The sequence below is a fragment of the Amaranthus tricolor genome, chromosome 5 (assembly GCF_026212465.1).
Source record: "Amaranthus tricolor cultivar Red isolate AtriRed21 chromosome 5, ASM2621246v1, whole genome shotgun sequence".
Lineage (NCBI taxonomy): Eukaryota > Viridiplantae > Streptophyta > Magnoliopsida > Caryophyllales > Amaranthaceae > Amaranthus > Amaranthus tricolor.
Window position 1 is genome coordinate 23192471 of NC_080051.1, and position 21055 is coordinate 23213525.

The 21055-nt window shown below is 34.1% G+C and overlaps 3 protein-coding genes and 1 pseudogene across 3 annotated transcripts; 2 read left to right on the forward strand and 2 right to left on the reverse strand.

The window, feature by feature from the left end:
• The first annotated feature begins 2329 nt into the window (after positions 1-2329).
• LOC130813837 (amino acid transporter AVT1A-like) lies at positions 2330-7011 on the forward strand. Its single transcript, XM_057679728.1, has 11 exons — positions 2330-2534; positions 3187-3452; positions 4086-4300; positions 4635-4658; positions 4743-4923; positions 5161-5380; positions 5478-5613; positions 6242-6407; positions 6595-6638; positions 6727-6786; positions 6907-7011. Exons 1-11 carry the CDS (start codon positions 2341-2343, stop codon positions 7009-7011), a joined length of 1611 nt encoding a protein of 536 aa, XP_057535711.1. The 5' UTR covers positions 2330-2340.
• Positions 7012-7227: 216 nt separating this feature from the next.
• On the reverse strand, positions 7228-12205 carry LOC130813836 (calcium uniporter protein 5, mitochondrial-like; annotated as a pseudogene).
• A 944-nt stretch (positions 12206-13149) lies between these two features.
• LOC130813838 (uncharacterized) lies at positions 13150-19358 on the forward strand. The gene is made up of 8 exons (XM_057679730.1): positions 13150-13304; positions 13390-13594; positions 13969-14031; positions 14871-15007; positions 15100-15137; positions 15224-15266; positions 16789-16953; positions 18955-19358. The coding sequence occupies exons 1-8, from the start codon at positions 13202-13204 to the stop codon at positions 19113-19115; spliced, it is 915 nt and encodes a 304-aa protein (XP_057535713.1). The 5' UTR covers positions 13150-13201; the 3' UTR covers positions 19116-19358.
• Positions 19359-19726: 368 nt separating this feature from the next.
• LOC130813585 (flavonol sulfotransferase-like) lies at positions 19727-20758 on the reverse strand. Its single transcript, XM_057679421.1, has one exon. The coding sequence runs from the start codon at positions 20756-20758 to the stop codon at positions 19727-19729; it is 1032 nt and encodes a 343-aa protein (XP_057535404.1).
• Positions 20759-21055: the final 297 nt, after the last annotated feature.

Below are 21055 nucleotides of genomic sequence, written 5' to 3' on the forward strand. Positions count from 1 at the left end.
GAAGGAGAGTTTCAAAAGAGTATGATGTTTGATAACAAGGATGCGTTGTTGGATGCTGTTAGATTGTATCATATTTAAAGGAACGTTGAGCACCAAACTGAGACTTCAAATCAAACCGTGCTCACCTTGAAGTGTAAGAGAGGGTGTGCTTGGAGGCTTAGGGCTAGGTTGAGCTCCTATTCACCTTCATGAGAGATGTTACATATAAAGGGAAGCATGGGGGTTATGTATTAAGTACTGAAAATGTGTCAGCTGGACGCATTCATTTGACATCTTCCGTGATTAACAATCTTATTAGAAATTGTGTTGCTAAAGACCTATCAATTAAGGTCTCTATTGTGCGACAAATGGTGAAAGACCAAATTTGGTGTCGAAGTGACCTATAAGCGGGCATGGTGTGCTAAACAGCAAGTCCTTCTCTCCATCTATGGGACATGGGAAGATTCTTATCCTCTTCTTCCACGCTTCTTGTAAGCAATGCAAGTTTCTAACCCCGGGACTGTAGTTGAGTGGTTCTTTAAGGAAGATAATGATGTTGGTGTGTACGTCCGTCCTAATATTAGAACTTTCCAACGTGTGTTCTGGGCTTTTAAACCTAGGATTAAAACTTTCCAACGTGTGTTCTTACTATCATAGGAGGCGTCGTAAACCATCACAGTTAGACAGAGTACAGGAGGAGGATTAGCATTAGTATATTGTTTACAATATATTGAACATTAGTTACATTTTGTATATATTGAACATTTGTATATATTCAATATTTGTAACATTTGGACTTTTATGTGTAATTTGTAATTTATATGTAGATGTATATATTTTTATCGTATTATCACATGTTTATTATGAATGAAATGATGTTAGGTACTCAGAGTTTTCGGCGATGAATCATTCCGCCAAGAATGCAGTATGAATTTAATCAAAAACAAACAGATAATCATATTCAAATAGGGAAAATGCTCTCGAAAATTCAACACAATTCATTCATGTTCAACGAATTCATATCAAATTATATAGTTCATTCGTTAAGTTAAACCACCGCTGTTAACTAATATTGCTTCTTCAACTTTCTCATAATTTTTTCAGTCTCTTTTTTCCTATGTTCCATATCATTTATTTGTCTCTTGAGATTAAATACCTCATCTTTAAGCTCTTGTTTTTCTTTTTCAAGCGATTTGGTACCCTTAGGAGCAACCCACCTAAAGTACGTGCATCCGAATCCTTCATCCAAGTAGAAAGGACAAGCAATAAAATCACGGCCAGGAACGACGTCGCTCCAATCTGTATTAATCTCAACTTCATAACCACAATCACAAAGCTCTTCAATAGAATGCTCCTGTGACATCTACGGAACACATATGATATAGTAACATAAGTAAACATTCAAAAATAATATTAACATTTATAAATTGAGAATAATACTAACATAATATTTTATATTACCTTCAAAATCGATTAACAAGAACAAGAATGATGGAGTTTGGGTACAATGAAGTAGGGAGATGATGGAGTTATTTATAGAACCAACGGCTATTTTCAACTTCATAACGGCTATTTTTCAATTTTACAACGGTTAGTTTAAATCATACAAAAAGATTAACAAAAGTCAAACAGGTTAAGGGATATGTCGCTGTTACTAACAGCGACATTATGTTTGACCAGTCAAACATTAGGTCGCTGTTAGTAACAGCGACATATCACTTGACCAAAATTTTAACCATTTCTTTTAATTCGCTGTTAATAAGTGCAAGTTTACACCAAGCCTAGTTTTGGAGCCAAAGACGCTTATTTTGGGAATAAAGTTTAAACGAAGCTTGTTTACTAAATAAAGTTGTTAAATAATCTTATTTTTTAAAAATTTTCTCCATTTAATGACTCTTTAAACATAATCAACCACAACCCAATGAACTATGACGTATACTGATCGTGGGATACTGAACATATCCTAGTTGTTTCTTTCAATAAAGACCCAGCAATATCATGCTATGCATGAACAATAATTGATATTACTTTATATTTTGAATTTAAATCTTGAATTTCTTTCTTTTTGAATACATTTCACTTAATAAAATGACTGGATTAAATGCCAATAATTTGCTTTGCAAGCTTATATCGATCGTTCCCATATAGATACGATTCTTTCCATAATACTATGTATAATAATAATAACAATAAATTAATTATAATAATATATTCCTCCCAAAACGGTAAAATATTTGATTTTAGTGAAAGAAAAGTTCATATACAGTTAAATTAAATTACAAAAATTATGAAAGCTTCAAATATATATATAATAGACGTGTTTGCAGACATAATAGTTAAGACTAAAGCAAGCAAGCAGCAATGGAAGATAATCAATTTGTTTCTGAAGAATTATTCTTCCATGTGGATGAAGAATCAGACAATTTGGATCAATCTGATGATCATCATGATTCGTCTTCAATCAACGATGGAGAAAGTTCGATTCATGACTATGGAAGCAGTGTCGTCTTTGATGGTCCTCAATCTTATTCGGAACAATGGCCTAAAAGTTATAAGTAAATTTCTATGATTCTCACTTTTTATTTTTATTTTTAGGGTCTTTTTGGAGGTATAAATGTATAATGAATACGTGTGTTTTTGTATATTTTATTATTTTGAAATTTGGATTAAATTGGCGCGGATAAATTAAATCGATAATTATGTAAATTGTTAAATCTTATAAGGATATAAATAAAGAAAAAAGATAGAAATAAGAGATTAAATGATGTGATAGGAAGATTGCAATAGCATACTTCTATGTATATCAAATATTTTACAACTTAATTCGCCAAATTTTTATTTTTAATGTAAAATTTTTTTAATCTAAATATTGCAAAATAAATGAAATATGAGAGTAGATTTTTTCAGAAAAATACCATTGTTATAAAAATTTTAATGATAATTGATGTTGAGTTAATCACATGCAAATATAATACATAAATATACTAGTTATTCATGTTGAGACAATCGAGCTAAACTTAATCCAATAACTTCAGCTAAAAATCATTTGCCAAATAAACGCATTATCATTTTATTTTTGTCAATCTCCCGATGATCCCATGGTATATGACATCAAAATTAATTTCCTTCGAGTCACTCAATATAAAATTGTTGTTATTTATATATCATTTTGGATATTTGTTAGTAAAAGTTTTTGATATAATGTAGGGAAACAACTGATTCAATCTCAATTGCTGCATCACCAAGTGGACTCAACCTTCTAAAACAAGCACAAAACATAACTCAAAGTATACACCAAAGCATTACCAATCTATCTTTGCATGATGTAGAGGCCAAGTCTCCTTTACTTATCCTTCATGATAAATCTAAAGAACAGTCGGATAGTACTATAACATTGTCTAACTATAACTTCACCAAGATTTCTGAGCAAAACATTCCTTATGGATGCAGTGTTACACAAACTGTCTTCAATGGTAAACCCTATTTTCTTATGCATAATGTGATTCTAAATATCCGTTATTATGGATTTAGTTAACGTGTATAATATATCTAGGGGCTTCAACCATCAGCTTAAGCTTTTGGTTGAGTTGGTTCCTTGACATGGTATCAGAGCCAACGTGACGGAAGGTCACATGTTCTAATCTCATACACATTTCAAAGTGAAATATTTAGCGCTAGGTATAAAAAAGGTTTGTGCTGCATCACAAATCTAGTCCAAGGGGTTTTCGTGTGAGGGGACGTGTTAGAGTATATAACATATCTTAGGGCACGAATTGTACAAAATCACATGTGCACGTATGAGTATATCACTTGCTCATTTGCGCATAACCCTTAGAATATGATATCAACTTTGAACTTTTTTATTCTTGTTAGAGCAGTGAGGTTGTTCATGCGAGCACTCATGCTCACCGACTCTAACATATGTCCTTCTGTTTCAAGCAAACCTCCTCTCCACTTCAGCCATACCTACTAACTCGTTGCTTGTCCGAACATATAAATTACTCGGATATGTTCTCCTATTTGTCGCCATGGTGCTTGCTTCTACATTTCAATGATAGAAATTTTAGCAATGTGTGAAAATATACTTTTGGTTTATATATAAACAGGGTTCAGTGTATTTGTTGGCATTGGACTTCTATCGGTACCATCAACAATAGAACATGGAGGTTGGGCAAGTATGGGATTACTACCTCTTTATGCAGGAATATGCATGTTTACCAGCTATCTCATCACAAGATGTATGCAACACAACAAATGCATTATCACTTTTCCTGACCTAGGAGAAGCAGCATTCGGAAACTATGGTCGTGTTTTTGTATCAGTGAGTTTCCAAAACATTCTATATACATATATATGCAAAAAGGATCATGCAAAAACCACCTGAAGTGATGAAAACTAAAAATTGAGGGCACATATACAACCTTTGTGGAACATATTTCTATGGTATAAATATTTTTAAAAGGCAGAACGCCAAAAAACACGCCCTACCCCTTTACATAAGATATCCACCCCAAAAAAGACTCATGGGTCCTAAAAATTAGTTTTTACAGTTTTCACCGCTTCACTAGTTTTCATTAGATCCTCCCATATAAGTGTTATTAAAAATGTTCGACATTGTCCAACAAACCTGATACATGTTTCTTTTCGTTCTACAGATTATCTTCTACATCGAGTTATATGTAAGTACGTAAAATATTTGATTAGCTATAATTTTTATAAACAATACATATGGTTTGATGAAAACTGTTTAATTCTGTGTGCAGTTTAGTTGTGTGGAGTTCATAATACTGGAAGCAGATAATTCTGCCAAATTATTCCCTAATGCTTCCTTTCATTGGGGTGATTTTTACCTTAGCCCCGTTCACTTTCTTGGCATAGTAACTGCTCTTATTGTTCTACCAATTTGCTATCTTAGAGATTTTCGCAAAATCTCTTTCATTTCTGGTACACTGTAACTTCTGTAATATCTATCTATATCTACTCGCTTCGTCCTAATAGTATTATGTTCCGCTTTCTTGTTGGAGATATTTCTTATACATGTCTCACTTTTCTTTTAAGAACATAATATTGGGATTTGAGAGGGAGGGAGTAAAAAAGTTTCTAAAAGAAGTTAAAATCATATCTCCGACTAAAATTAGTGAATGAACGATAGCATTTGTACTCATTTCGACTGTTTTGCAGCGGGTGGAGTAATTGGAGTAGCATGCATAGCGTTTTCGCTAATCTTAGTAGGAGTAACAGAGGATATTGGATTTCATCAAAACGGTCCTCTAGTGAAATGGAATGGCCTTCCTTATGCCCTTGGTGTGTTTGGTTTTTGTTACTCTGGTCATTCTGTGCTTCCAAATTTGTATCATTCAATGTCAAATAAGAACAATTTTCTTAAAGCCATGGCAATAATGTATGTATGATTTACTTTTATTCATTTTTTTATGGATTTGAGTTTTTATAGTCATATTATTAAAGGTATTTATTTTTGATTGTGAATTGTAATACAGTTTTGTGTTATCTCTCTCAATATATTTTCTTGTGGCGATTTCGGGATTTCTCATGTTTGGTGAAGATACAAACAGTCAAGTCACCCTTAATCTACCAGCAAATGTTTCTCCCACCACAATAACCTTATGGATGACAGTAAGTTATATTCAATATTTCATAAACGTTATACTGTTTGGATAAAAATTTATGAGGGAAAGAATAGGAAAGGAAAGAAAGAAAAGAGAAAGGGATGGACTCATGAAAGGTAAAGAAAGGGGATGAAATATTCTATGGAAAGTATCTCTTATTTGTTTTGCAAGGAAGAGGTTGTGGAGGGAAAAAAAATCGTTTTGTATCCAATCTATTCATCTCTAGAGAGATTTAACTATTCGAAAGTAGGATAGAGAGTCCTTACAACCAATGGAGAAAGGAAATGAATTTGTTTTATAGGCGGTGATAACTAAACCTCGGTTTGATAAGGGTGACAGGGAAAACATTCAACCGTATCTTTGGAGAGATTTGATTATTAACAAAACTAATAGACTTAATCACTTTAAATCACTTCATCTCGTATTCCTCTTCTCTAAAACTGGTATCCAGACAAAGAAAATTACACCCCTCTGCTTTTCTCCCATTTCTTTTCTCTTCAATTTCTTCAATCCAAACAAAGTGTAAATCTTTATATAACGCAATATTTTTCCTTTAAAGGCAAACTTAATCTAACTTATATGAAATCAAAAACTTGCTATTCCTAAGTAGTTTACTTCTTTCCCATTTGTTACAGGTTTTAAGCCCCTTGTTCAAATATCCCTTGTTACTAAATCCATTGGCCAGGAGTCTAGAGGAATTGCTGCCACCACACCTATCCAATAGTTGGTGGTGCATAATTCCTTTGAGAACTACCCTTGTTGCTTCCAGTGTTTGTGTAGCTTTCCTTGTGCCCTTTTTTGGTATGTTATAAATCTTAGATAGTATGTGAATTCCCATTTCTGGATTATAAAACGTACTCTCTTCATTTATTGGAGTTTGCAACAATCGTCAAACAAAGTATAAGTTTTTCTATGTCTAATGCAAATTCAAAGAGATGAAGGGAATACACAGATAGCGATTATTGACAAGTAACAACATAATATGCAGGTTATGTCATGGCTTTCGCTGGATCACTATTATGCATTCTTACGGTATGATGATCTCCCTACAAAATCTCTCGTTTTTAGCTTTTCCGTATCAACAGAATCCTAAAGGACTTTTGTATGTATGTAACTGCAGTCCATCGTAGTGCCAACTCTCGTCTATATAAAACTCTTCAGAAACCTATCACTTACAGAGGTAATTCATAACTGCATGATATCATCTCAAACTTTAAACTTCAATTTTCGTTTTCAGCAAAAATCATGGACATGTGTGTTCACTACAAATCACAAATTTGTGTGTGTACATGTTATGCAGATGACTACATGTTATGCAGTCGTGTGGATGGGCTTTTTCGTGGCAATGTTTGGGACATATTCTTCGGTGTGCAACATTATCCGGAGCTACCAACACAATCCTTAACATCGTGAAGGTTATACCAATATTTGAGATATTCTAGTAATAAAGCAATGTTATCACCCTGTTGTAGTTAAGGACGAGGCTTTTCTAGTTATTTTGAAGGCGGACTATTTAGTGACATTGGGATAATACCGTATTAGTGTTGTTGTGTTGGTAATCGACCTTGGTCCTTAAACAACTTTCAATCTCTTCATTACAAAAATTGAAGAGTACTCGGCTAAACTTGAGGCAAAAAACTTGGTTGAAGTTACAAGTGATTATTGTTTCTTTTTTGATGTGGTGGTAAGGCTAGAGAATTGCTACACACAATGTAGATAGGAAATTAATCATTCCTATAGGTGGTGAGTATCCAACCCCTGTCATATCGTTGAAAGGGAAAATCTTAAACTACTAAATCAATCCATGATTCTCCATAATTGATTATTATTATTACTATTATTCAGAGTTATAAGGATAATTCAATGAAACAAATGGAGTATACTCTCTTCAAAAATTAGATATATAAATGAGATGATTAATAATTATAATTTCACTAAACACTTTTAAAATAGGTTAATGAAATTGTTATATCATATAAGAGTATATTAACGTTCATTGTTGAGCAAGCACATTTTAAAGTTAATCAAGAGCCGAAAAAATATATTCCAGTCACTAGAACAAGGGGAATAACCATGTAGAAATTCTTTTAAGCCAGCCCCTTTGTTCAAGGTAAAAAAGGATAGAACAAAATTTCTGTAGGAATGCCGCTATATGATGAGCTGAAGTAATTTCGTAATCAAAGAACTAAAACTGTAATTACGAGCTTGTTAGAATAAAGATTACGTATCTCAATGTCTGTCTTCTTCAGCAGGTGAAGGTATTGATCCTGTGGGAATTTTAGCAAGGTTTTACTAATATAACGGATTAATCAATAATCACGACCTTACAGAAAACACATAAACAAGTTGAATGAGGTTAAATACCTTTATAAATTGCCGATCGTTTTCATGTCAAAAGAAATTTTTGCACATTTCTCTGAGCTCCTTGAATCTGTCAACATCGAATTGGCACTTCTTGAAGAGCTTCCTCTGTCTCTAAAGGAAGAGTGTCTTCATTAAGTCTTGGTATGTGGGATCTTTAGAGGTTATCATAAAGTACGCATAACTGATCACTAAGCCAGAGGCTGTCGTAAAAAATGCAATTGGCTCCATGACATCCCAAGAAAATTCCCAGAAAGTAAGACGAAAGAAAAGCCCCACCTGCAGTATTGAAACACCAAGGCCTGACCACAGCATCACCCGAACCTGTCTATATTGCCTGCCTGTTGATCTCTTCTTTCCTTTCTTGCAACTTCCGAAACTCTTCTCGCCTAGATACACCTTCAGGTGTTAAAGCAAATGGGATAGACCTCCTAACCAGTTCCACCACCTGAATAGTGTATGACAGAGAGCAAGCAGATTATAACCAAATTTCGTGATTCTGACAAATCAGTCTGGATCATAAATTATGTCTAGAATGCTTCCCAAAGTTCAGAGGGATTCAAAATTTTAAAACCTCAAACACAAGTGTTTACACAGAACATACAAAAAAATAAACTCTCACAAACCAAGAATAGCAGTTTATGACGGCCAATACCATTTTCTTAAAGGAAAGGCGTTATTCGCAAAAGTGCCTTCTCAAAATCCCATTCATGTTCTAACCAAGGATCAAATCAAAGCTAAATGGACAGTTTTTTTGTCCAATCAAAATATCAAATCATAAAAGCAAAGGAAAATTAGTAATCAAGAAAAAAAAAACTTTTGCAAATATATGCAGTAGCACAAGAAATCATATAGTCACAGCTTCAGAGGCGCTGAAAGCTGACTAGCGTAGACTGCAATGAATAACTTGGTCATTTAAGATGCTTTCAGGAAATAAGGTCATCGTTTTTCTCGAGCACGTAGCATTTTTCCACCTCTCACATAAAAACGTAATCCACAGATTCCACATCAAATAATGTAAAAATAGCAGGAAATCTTGTTTCAAGCTCAATTAATTCATCTACAAACAGCTTACTAAGCTTGTAAGCTCCTAAAACAAGATTTTATGTCGTGAAAAAGATTTTTCAAAGAGAAGTTTTGTTATTTTAATGTTAGTGATGTAGCATGAGTTCATTTAGGACCTCTTCATATATTGATGGCCATTGACACAAAGGCCACGCGGGAGGGAAAAGTTCTAAAACCACACACTGCAAGTACTGGATTGGATTAACTTGTTATTAAGGCTCCAACAATTTCGAAGGTTTGCATGAAAACATAAATGTTCCTTACCCTTTTTGTATGAAGGAACATGTAAAGTACATCCATTCTTTTCTAAGCCACTATGCATAATATTTACGTTATCATAAAGAGTTATCAAGTGAGGTCAAGGTATTAACAAGGATGCTTCAAGTCCAGGGAGGTGTGTATGACTTAAGCATGACTACTGATCCCTCTTGACTGTTCCTGTCGCTCCAAGCAACTTCACTCAAGAAGTCCTTAGATGGAAAGTAAGAGGGAGAAGGAAATATAACCATCTTTTATATCTAATCTTATGCTTGTTTGCCCTCTCTTCAAAATTCATATAGTCCACAAGGAAAGCAATGTGGTTTCATATATTTTACATAAAAGAGAACTCCGATACTTGCATTCACAATTTTTCCCACAATTTGTAGCGTCCAGAGTGAAGATTAGTTACAGTCCATATGAAACATTCCGAGGTGGGATGGGGAACTTAAAACCTTATATTAGAGAAGGGATGGAATCTCTAAGCTGGCAACACTGTCTGCCCCAGCTCTGTGTTTATCTTGTTTTGCTTTATGCTTTAGTAATCGATAAAAAAAGGTAAAGAGAGGCAGAAATAAACAAGGCTGTTAAATCCTGTTATAGAATACAGGATGATGATCATATCCTTAAAGAAGAAACGGCAGATAAAATAATTGCAGAATTTTGGTACAAATATGGAACGCTGTTAACTCTTGGTATACAGCACTTCCATTTCTATGAAACAGCAGACGACAGCACATGCAATAGACAAACAAACCAAAAGTAGGAAAATCAAATTAGGAAGTAAAATAAAAGCAAGTGTTATTGATCCTTCTCCAAGAATATACACCCTTCTAGTCTCTAGCTTCAAAGTGACCCTAAAATCTATTGAAAAAGGTTATGACCTAAATCTATAGAATGAGAATATGTTCACTCAAAATAATACCGGAGACAAAATATGAATGCAATCATCATTGTCAAAAAAAAGTTATTAACAAGGTAAAATAATATATAACCCAAAGTGTGGCCTTCCAAATTCCACCTATCAATATACCTCACATAGTAAGTGTATAAAAAGGAGCAAAGATCATATATATACTGATACACGATAGAAAGAAGTAAGTGAAGCTGTAAGAGGATTCTCATGCAAAGCATCAACTCATCTATAAGACTATAAGATAGAAGAAACTAGTAAAGTCCAATCAAACATCTGCATCTCATTCCTCTTCCAAAAATTTCAACAAGCAAATATACTCGTCTATAGTTACTAATAAGTGCTGGAATAAAATCTGCTTCAGAGCTCCTTTAGATTATTATCTTATTCACATCACTAATATACACGATGTTTAAAAAAATGCAAAAAAAAAAAAAAAAAAAAAAAAAAAATGTAATATGTTCAAAAAACAGCCTCACCAGTGTAACATAGTATAATTCGACTTAATTTACTTTTAAAATTCGGAATTTGCTCTAAATGACCCATAATATTAGCCCAAAACCGACCATAATTCTCATTTTTGCAGTTCTTGAGGAGATTAACAAAACATGTGACAATGAGCACAACTAATACCAGTCAGTCCCTTAATGATGATATTCCCACCCCTCCTCTTCCCCACACCCCCACCCTCCTAAGATTTAAGATAACACTTGAAACTTGAAAGGGACGAAAGTTATGCATCATATTTTGCATAAAGCAAAGTTCGAACTGTGGTCGGATTCATGAATCCAATTTCATACCAACAATGCCATGAATCTAAGAAATGATAACGAGTTGTATCTTTGAACTCACATTGCCAGTACCATTATTCATTCCCATGAATAACAGATTCCTATGAATCTTCATAAAAAGAAAGAAGATCTAAAATACAGCGTATCGTCTTTGATTTTTACAATACTATTCAAGAATCAAGACTAACCATCAAAGATTTTTCATGATCCAAGTCACCAACTTGTTTTAAGTTCCACACTTCCACTGATACAAACAATAATTAGGTTTTAACCTAGACGTTATGTCTGAGTGAGAAACCATCTCATAGGCTTCACATGGAAATCCAGTCCAATTCCTCATACAAAATTTTTAATATCCTAATAAGGAAACATTCTTCTTGACAAAGGGCTATGAAGACTGTACCATTAAGTAAAGTTTATCCCAATATAAAACGTGACTCCGCTCACAATACCCCTCTAAAATAATCATTCCCACACTTCTCTTCATCCTTGAGTGATTCTACGAGGAGCGGTTTCATGAGTCATGGGCACAAAGATATAATTTAACATTGATTTTCTTTCGATTACAAACAAACGGAAATGTTTCAATTTGAAACCATAAATCACAACAATAACACATACTTCCAAACACAATGTAAATAGAAACAAGAACTAACCATTACACCAATCAAAACGCGGGGAAAAGTAACAAGAAAATAAACCAAAATCACAAAATCAATCACTTATATCTCCATTATTACCTTATAAGGATGAAGATAAACCTTATCACGAAAAAGCATGACAACACCAGCTTCATCAAGAACTTTCGCAAAAGCAGCAGCTTCTTCAACAGATTTCGCAACTCCCATACATTCACAAGTTTTCAAAAGCTCTGAATACCCAATCACTTCTTTACCTTCATCTTCAAGTTTAGTTCTCAACGCTTCAACGTTCACCAATCTCATTAGTTTATTAGCTTCTGACAACGAACCCCGTGCTCTTTCGCTCCACCACCACTTTTAGCCGCAACTATACTCTTTTCACCGCAATTATCATCTCCTAATGAAGTCGTAAACGCCAGAAACATAGGTAACCGCGTCTGAGGAACGATAATTTACTGACGACTACAATGAGTCGCCATTGTCAAGCCTCTCTGGAAATAAGACCTCCACATATTTGAGATTTATTCTCTCCCCTCAATGATTTCTGTTGAAAGCTCACAAAGTAGTTCCATTATACCTCTCGAGATATGTTCAAAAGATACCTGAGAAGACTATATATTTTTTTTTTCGAAAAACTAGCATTTAATACAAAAGAATTGACTTAAGTCTAAGGGTTTGACCAATTTGAAAAGTTAAGTCGTTTATGTAGCAATATTTTATTGGTCCTCGTATTTTTAAATAATTAAAAATTAAAACACACCAATTAAAAAAAATAAAAGATATTTGACGTTATTTTTCCTCATCTTAACGATATTTTTTCAAAAAACGGACGTCGCGATTATCTTTATGGGTAACTCTTTAGAAAATTCAGTCAAAGTACTTATTTTTTAAAGAGCTAACCCATAATGATAAAAATGACGTTAAAAATCTTTTTTGATTTACGTGTTGGAAAATAGGTGAATAAGTACTTGTTACGAGCGAATTTCTAAAAGAGTTATCTCATAAGGGTATATAATTACGACGTCCGTTTTTTGAAAAAACATCGCTGATAGGTAAAAATGACGTTAAATATCTTTTTCGTTTTATGTGTCGGGAAATATGCAAATAAGTACTTATTTTAACCTGATTTTCGAAAGAGTTACCCTTAAGGATAATCACAACGTCTGTTTTTTTGAAAAATATCGTTTTGATTGGTAAAAACTAAAAATGACTTCAAATATTATTGTTAATTAATGTGTTTTAAATTTTAATTATTTAAAAATACGAGGACCAATGAGATAGTACCACATAGACAACTTAACCTCTCAAATTGGTCAAACCCTTGTATTTACCGGTCAATTAACGTTTTCTGTTAAGTAGTAGTCATTTGCAGAGAAATATATTATATTAGGCAGTTTTTTGCAAACAAAAAAATTACATAAATAATTTTTGGAAATAGACATATAAATTTAGGTAGTTTCTTATAATTAAAAAAAAAAAAAAAAAAAAAAAAAAAAAGTGTATTGGCTTTGCACTTCACTAAACCCTCCGTTATCCGGATTCCCACTAGAAATCAAAACCCCAAAAATGAAACTAAATCTCTCAGCTTCTTCCTCAACCTGTAAGTATCCTCTTCTTAACCCACCATTATTCAACAACCCTTCATCCATTTCCCGCCATTTCACAAAAGGTATGATCTTTAACTATCTCTTCTTTTCTTCCTTTCTTATTTCCTTTCATGGGTGATTTCCTATCTTTCTGCTGTAATTAAATAGGTTGGAGATTATCATCATGCAAAAAGCACAAATTTGCATCAATCAAGGCTGTAAATACCACTTCATGGGATGAAAAACCCTTTGAAATACTTCCTGATGGTAAAAGGGTGTACTTAGATGAACAAGATGTTATCACTTTTCTTGACCCACCTAAGGAATTATATCCTTTAGACCCTTCTTCTTATAATCCTGCTTCTTATCTCTGGTAATTTTCTAATTGTTTCTTTTATTATATGGGTTATTGCTCAGTTAATGATTTAGTACTCTTTTTGATGTGGAAAAATTAATACTCGCTAACCTTTCAACCATTCGCTCTGATTTGTGAATAATCCCAATTATATTTTTTATAAATCAACCTGTACCCATAAATGTGCTGTAGTACTAATAAGGTATGTGATAGCAAACTACAAACTAAGGCAAAGGTTGGATTATTTTTAAATAGTTCAAAGATGGATTATTCAGAGATAATGGATGAAAGTTTGGATTATTAATATTAATTTTTCTGTTTGATATTGTAATTATGATATGTGATAATTATTTTATAATGGGACCTTATATATTTTTCTCACCTAATGTCAGGAAAAAAATTTCAGATATTCCGGAAGAAAGACGGCATCGATTGTTATACCTGCTGAGTCCTGGGTATTACTTGCTTTGTTGCAGTCTCTTATATTGATGACACTTTTTGTATTGGTAGAAATTAATTAGAAATGATGAGTTGGGTTTGGATTTCTGTTGTTTTTGGAAGCATTTTTGAGGGTTAAAGTCAAATACTCTTTGGTGCCCTTGAATTTGCTACTTATGGGATCGGCCAGTGTCACATGATTTGTTAATCTTCTCGCGAATCGCAAATCGAAAGAAAGGAAATTATGGTCAGTTTTGAGCTATTCTTGATCAAATTTGAGCAATGGTGAATTCAAAAACTATTAGGCAGTGACAATTCGTCACATAATCTCGCTGTGGCTCACTCGTGTGAACACGGGACACCCGTGGGCTCGGGCCTACAAACCCACGGGCCAAGAGCGTTGACTTGCACATACACTTGGTGTGGTTTATTGTTTTCCAAAACCAGTGAATTCAAAAACGAATTAGCTTGCAAATTTTGTTACACTGGGATCGACACAAATATGAAGGAGTACTTTAGTTGGGTAAATTATATTACATAAAATTGAATTGTGTGGAGAAAAGAGATGTGTGGATGGGAAATAATAAAAATGATGGGGCAAATTAAGTGCACGGATAAAAATGGAAATTGTTGCAAACTCAGGGTCAAAGGAGTATGTATTGCTACAATGTTACTCCCTCTGCTCTTTTGAGCTTGCTATTGTGAGTGACATTTCCACTCATAATATGTAGCAAATTCCAAGGGAACGAGGAGTAATGAATCTTTGTTCGTGGAGTAATATTTTTGCCTTTTGATGGTTTGAAATGATATTTTACTTAGGAAATGAATCAAATAATTTCATTTGATTAAAGTGCAGGCTTATTTCAGCTGCTTGGGAGGTTGCTGGTGGGCGCTACGACGATGCCAAGTTAGCTAAGATGAGCTCTTCTACTTTGCTAGCTGGTGAGAATGATGGCTTATCACTCGAATACTGGAACGGTCGTAAAAGTGGAGGTAGCTATCTTGCTTTAGCAAATTTCTATATGTTGAGTGTTTCTTGTAGATTGGGATCTTTTTCACTACACCTTTTCTAATCACTGTTACAGGACCGCTACCTCTAGGACTATTCAGTTATTTTCAGAAGGTGAGTCCTCAAATCAGACTATGGATTCTATTTCCATTTTTTGTGCATTTTTTATTTCTGATTTCAGGACTATGATTGTATGATAGGCTTTGTTTCGCCAAAACGAGGGAATTTATGGAAGAATAATTGGTATATGCCTGTCTTGCCTTGATTAATTTTGAAGCTCTCTTTTTTTATATTAAAATTTGTAGTTCTGCAATCGATTTTCTTTGATTCTAAGTGAAAGTAGTTCAATGTATGGGCATGAGCTGTATTTTTGTTTGAAATCTTTTAATGCCTAAAATGTCTACTATTAATCTGTTATGACAATGAAAATTGACACTTTCAGATTATTTTCGTTGACTATGATAACTACTCCCTCCGTCCCATTAGAATTGCAACATGTACTCTTAAAAGCTCTCTTATAGATTTACGTAATGTTGCAAACTCAATGGGACATATTATTAAATAGGTTACTGATAAAACCGTGTTTAGTAATAGCCCAAGATTCATTTATGACCTTGCTAATTGCAAATTTACAATACCACTGATTATTGGGTCATGAAATATATTTCCTTGCTCCATGTATATGGAGCTGGTGCTATATTTTTTGTAATATCTTCCTAATTTTAGTAAGAGCTCCGAGTTTCGAATAGCACCTGAGTATGCATTGTAAGACAATGTTTTTTGTTATCAAACAGCTACTACCAGGTTGACTATCATATATACTTGATGGGCTACTCCTCCTATTAGTACTACCAATTGGTTTTAGGATGGAACCTCATCAGGTTTATGTGCAGGCAACTCTATTCTTATGCGGGTCTTGTATACAAGCCCGTTAACATGGACATATTTAGCTTCATCTTGGAAATTTCATTAACACAGGTGAAGAGTGTTTTTCCAACTATATGCCTTATTGCCTATCAGGAAAACCTTTTTGATTCTATCATTGTCTCCAAATATATAGTCTGAAATTCACGGATTCTTATACAAGGTGCCTCAATCACTTAAATAAGCTTTGATAAACTCTTTCTTCAGTTTTACCCCTGATCTGTATTGCACCGTTGCCTTTGCATCCGGGACAATATTTGCATGCGCCTTACACCCAATGCATCATCAATGATATGTTTTTCCTACTCATTGCCAAATCCATGGATGTCAGTGCATTCCCGTGATCCTCAATTTCGCAATTGTACGATTTTCTCGTCATGTATTATGTTCACTTTAGTTGTCCATGTAATGGATTGACATGGACATGAATGATATAAAACTGACTCAATCAATTTTTGTTAGAATTGCACAGCAATTTGTAGAGAAATATGTATGAACAGGCGAATTTGTATGTAGCATGTAGAGGATTGTTTGAATGAATGTGTTATTGAATGTAAATGTAAATCGTACGATGAATTGTATCTTAGAAAGATTATAGTGATAGTACAAGTTTTCGGGAGCCTTGTGGCTCTCCAATATGAGTCGAGAACTCATCCCAAATCTATCACAAATGAATGAATCCTTTCTTACTCTTCCCTCTCGATTATCTTATTCCTCTAACTAACTTATTACTATTTAACAGGTAATTCCTAATCACTCCTAAGCCATTCATTACAGTCCATTAACATCTTGAATATGCTTTGTTTTCTTAATCACCGTATTTTGTAAATTACAAGTGCAGGTGTGTCTCAACTTGCTCGGATGGCAACCTCTTCCAGTCCACTATATTTTACTGTAAAAGAAGCTCATGAAGTAATGCCTACAGAGCAACCTTGTGATCTGGCGTATGAATTTGGGGATGGACTCTTGGATCTTCGTGATTACCCAGAAGGTTTCCCATTGTCTGGTGAGATTACAAATTTTTGTAGCAACTATCAAGTATATTTCATTATTATGAAATCTTGTTTGTGTCTGTATTATCAGCAATGTAGTTGGATGTTTAGTCATTTACACTGAATAATCTATGCTCTTATCTTGTTTGTTCTTGCATGATGGCGAAGCTTTGCCGAGTTACTTTGGGTTTTGATGGATTGTTTTAAAACAACTCTTTGAACTATGTTTGGAATTCTTAATATTTTAAACTTGGTCATTTACGCGACAACATCTTCTCCAATGGTCGCTTGAGTATCTCCCACTTGCTCTCCCTCCATCAAAATTGCATCTTAAATATTTTGTTTTAGAACAACTTATTCGCAGCCCTTTTCCTTCAAGGTTGTCCTCCGATTCTCGAGCCTCACATTGCACAATATCGTTAGCAAATAACACGCACCAAAAAATACTTTCACGAATAGATTTGGACGACTCATTTAGTATTATAGCAAATAGGAAAGGGCTTGGGGTCGATCTCTGATGCCAATTCACTTCTACCGGAAAAGACTCGATTATCGCCATAAGTGACTGAATGCTAGTTGTGACTCCATCATAATATCTTGTATTCTCTTAATATACCTCAATAGTATTCTTGTAGCCTCGAGGCTATCCCATATAATGGTTCATGGTCTCTAGATCAATTCATACCATATACAAATCATCTTTCTATCCCTATACTTCTCTATCAATCTCCTCAAGGCGTGAACAACTTTAGTAGTTGATCATCCTGATATGAATTCAAATTGATTCTCTTTGATTATTGTTTTTAGCTTAAGTCTCCTTTTTATTATTTTCTCTCACAGTTTCTTCAAATATCCTCATAAAGCAGCCTAAAAGTGTAGGTTGATCACAAGGATGGAAGTTGAAAGATGGGAATGAAGAAATGTAACTTTTCTCATAGATTGTCTCACTAAGATAAGAGTAGGGGATGGAACTTATTTCGAGAGATTAGCTTGCATTTGAGAATCATGAGTTAAGCCTAGCTGATGAGCGCATTTCCTTTCACTGAGTTTGATTCTCACCGTCTAAAGAAAGTATTAGTTTCCTCTCCCCTTAGCTTGTAGGGGTTGTCTAGTCTATCTCCAAAAGAAAAATAAAAGTGATTAGCTCTCATTTTGTAAGAATCAATTTGGAGATACTCATTCAAAAATATCAGCCATTGAATTTGTAGAAATTAGGTATGAGCTTGTTTAAGGTGAGAAAAGCAAAAGGTTCCAGTGGATAAAGGACCTCGAGAAATGAGTCGTCGTAAAAGCGGCGCTGGCTCGGTGGTTGGCTCCACATCTGTCTCCCTAATGCAGCCACAATTTCTAAGGAATGAACAGGCAGAGGAGATGATAAGTTTAGTGGGGCGCTAACTCAATGCCTAATCTGTCGATTTTCTCCAGCTCGTTTGGTTGCAACTCAAGTGTTTAGTCCATCAAATTACAAGCCACAGCTTAAAATAAACTACAAACATCAACTAAATACTTAGCTCTTTGGTTGTTGATGCAACTATGCTCAAGTGTTCATTGAAGGTGGCGTGTTCTTGACTTGGCTCGATTGTCATACTACCCGTCAGCATTAAGATGGGAACTTGGGTCCTTCAAAATGCAATTCAAATCTAAAATCTGTTTGATTATATTAGGAAAAATTACCGTGAATAATACGACCTCTCACTGATTTCCCTACAATCATACGAACTTTCGATTAGCCGTGAATAATACAAAGTATATCTCATTTTCCACCAGCATACCTTATCGGTTTATAACCGGAAGAACTTGTCAAATATGACCGTTGCACCTTCAAAGTCATCCTCTACCTTTATATTCTTCATTTCAAGTTGCTGCCATTTTCCCTTTCTTCACTTCCAAATTCATTTTCCATTAACTCAATAACATCCGATTTCATATAATCTCATTTCCTTTTGCATGCATCAAGTTTTAAGTTAGTCTTATTGGATAGTCAGTGCTAAAGGTTTGGTTCTTTGTGTTTGCAGCCAAACATCCATGGCCTTTCAATGATGAGTTAGTTATATATGTTCGTCATCTTGGACCCGGAGTTATGGTTGGACAGGTATGGCAAGAAGGCCTAACATTGGAGCAGATACCCAAGAAGTTATGCAGTGAAATTCTCATGGTCAAAAATTACTGTGCGTAGAATTGAGATGGTATATTGGAAGCTTGAAGCTGCAGCTTGTATCAGTTTTTTTTGTACTACTCTTAAGCATCCTGCTGTTTAAGGCCGTGATGTTTTGTTGAATGTATTGTGGTGTAAATTACCCATGCAAGTACTTTGTACAAAAGCTTCATAATTCTATGGAATACAATTAGATTTAAATTACGTATATAAATTACAAAATCATAAAATGAAGATATGAGAATGAGAAGTTTGTTTCGGGTATTTCTCAAATTCTTAACTTTAAGTACTTTTAAAAGTACGTGTGATTTGGCCTAAAAATAAATTTGTATTTTTTATTTGTCAAATGTTAAATTTGAATTAATTTCAATTAAAATTATCGTTTTCAAACATGACATTAATAAAAACAGAAAATTTATTATTAGAATGATCAAATCATTGAGCCATGCATGAAACATGGACATATAACAACAAAAGTGATAAATATACCAATATCAAACTAGCTTAAATATTTCATCAACACTCACCCAATTTTATTTCCCTTCTTTTGTATTTGCCTCTCTTATTTATAATATAGAAGAACAAACTCACATAGACTGATTGATAGAGTATGAGATAGATATCCCGAGGCTTCAGCCATATAGTTTGAAACCCGAAAATTTATTATCGATCAAAGTAAATTTTTCATCCATCAATGAATTCATCTTTTCTACCATACTAGGTGTAAAATGATGAATCCAATCCCCGACCTTTCCTTTCCTAAAGAATGTCTTCTTTTCATAAAGATTTTCAACAACCTCTTTACTCTTATTGACCTCCAACTCCTTCATTTTCTTAATGCTACAAAACTCAATAATCTCTTGTACAACACCATTACTCTCTTCCTCATGAGAAAATGGCATGCCTATAAATTTAGCCAACCTCTTAAGATTGGACGTAGGATCCTCCTTTAAATCCTCGTACTTAAGAAAGAACACCTTATCAGGTTGTTCTAAACTCGCCTTCCAGAATTCGAGTATATGGTCAAAGAAAGGTCCACAAGGATGCACCCCTTGACAAAATTCATCATAAAAGTAATCTTCAATAGAAGGAAGATCAAAATCATCTCCATATTGCTTCTTCATGAAGCTAGAACCGAAGTAATACAATGACACAAATGTGTCAAAAGGATTTCGACATATGTATAAAACCCGAGTTTTAGAAGCCTTGATTGATTCAGGAAGACTTGTGTAGGGCATATGGGTACTAAAGAGCCTTGGTGAAGGAAGTTCAATAAGGTTATGAGCTTTAGGGTATGAAATTAAATTACCATAGACACTCTCAAGGGAATGAATTAGTTCGTGTGGATTATGTTTTAGCAAAGGGATTTGATCAATGCTATATTTGGAGCGATTCACAAGAAAAAATAGCAAAGATTTCAACCAAGTAGTACCGGTTTTGGGTTGACTACATAAGATGATATCATTGTCTTGAGCTATAAAGTGTCGTTGTAATGTTAGGACACTTTGAATATACTGATCACCATACCAAAAGTTTTCATATTTTACGAGGTGAACGTGTTCACTTCCCATGAATGGTGTCTTTGGAAGACATTTTTCCTTGAGCTCTTGTTTGATTTCTTGCTCAAGGGCTAGTATTTCTTGGTGCTTTTGATTTTGTTCCATATTTTCTCACGATACTTAGAAAGAGTATTAAGAACCAAAGGAAGGCTTAGCTTATGCTTAGAATTATAACATGTCCCTATATATATATATACACACACTAAAACTCTATTAAGAAAAGTTGGAAAACACTTTGCGCATGATTCATGATGCTATATCAATGACCAATGTGCAAACCATTATTATTATTATTATTATTAGTATTAGTAGTAGATGAGTTGTAAATGTGGAATATTAAGTCTTACGTGTGATGATGGCAAGTGTTGTATTTATATTTTTAATTTGAAGGACATTTCATGT

Bases quoted from the DNA above. Each gene is read 5' to 3' on its own strand.
- LOC130813837 (XM_057679728.1), top strand. From the start codon at position 2,341: ATGGAAGATAATCAATTTGTTTCTGAAGAATTATTCTTCCATGTGGAT. The intron at 4,659-4,742 runs GTAAGTACGTAA...TTCTGTGTGCAG, and splicing joins TCTTCTACATCGAGTTATAT to TTTAGTTGTGTGGAGTTCAT. The intron at 6,787-6,906 runs GTAATTCATAAC...CATGTTATGCAG, and splicing joins GAAACCTATCACTTACAGAG to ATGACTACATGTTATGCAGT.
- LOC130813838 (XM_057679730.1), top strand. From the start codon at position 13,202: ATGAAACTAAATCTCTCAGCTTCTTCCTCAACCTGTAAGTATCCTCTT. The intron at 14,032-14,870 runs GTATTACTTGCT...ATTAAAGTGCAG, and splicing joins TTATACCTGCTGAGTCCTGG to GCTTATTTCAGCTGCTTGGG. The intron at 16,954-18,954 runs GTGAGATTACAA...TTGTGTTTGCAG, and splicing joins AGAAGGTTTCCCATTGTCTG to CCAAACATCCATGGCCTTTC.
- LOC130813585 (XM_057679421.1), bottom strand. From the start codon at position 20,758: ATGGAACAAAATCAAAAGCACCAAGAAATACTAGCCCTTGAGCAAGAA.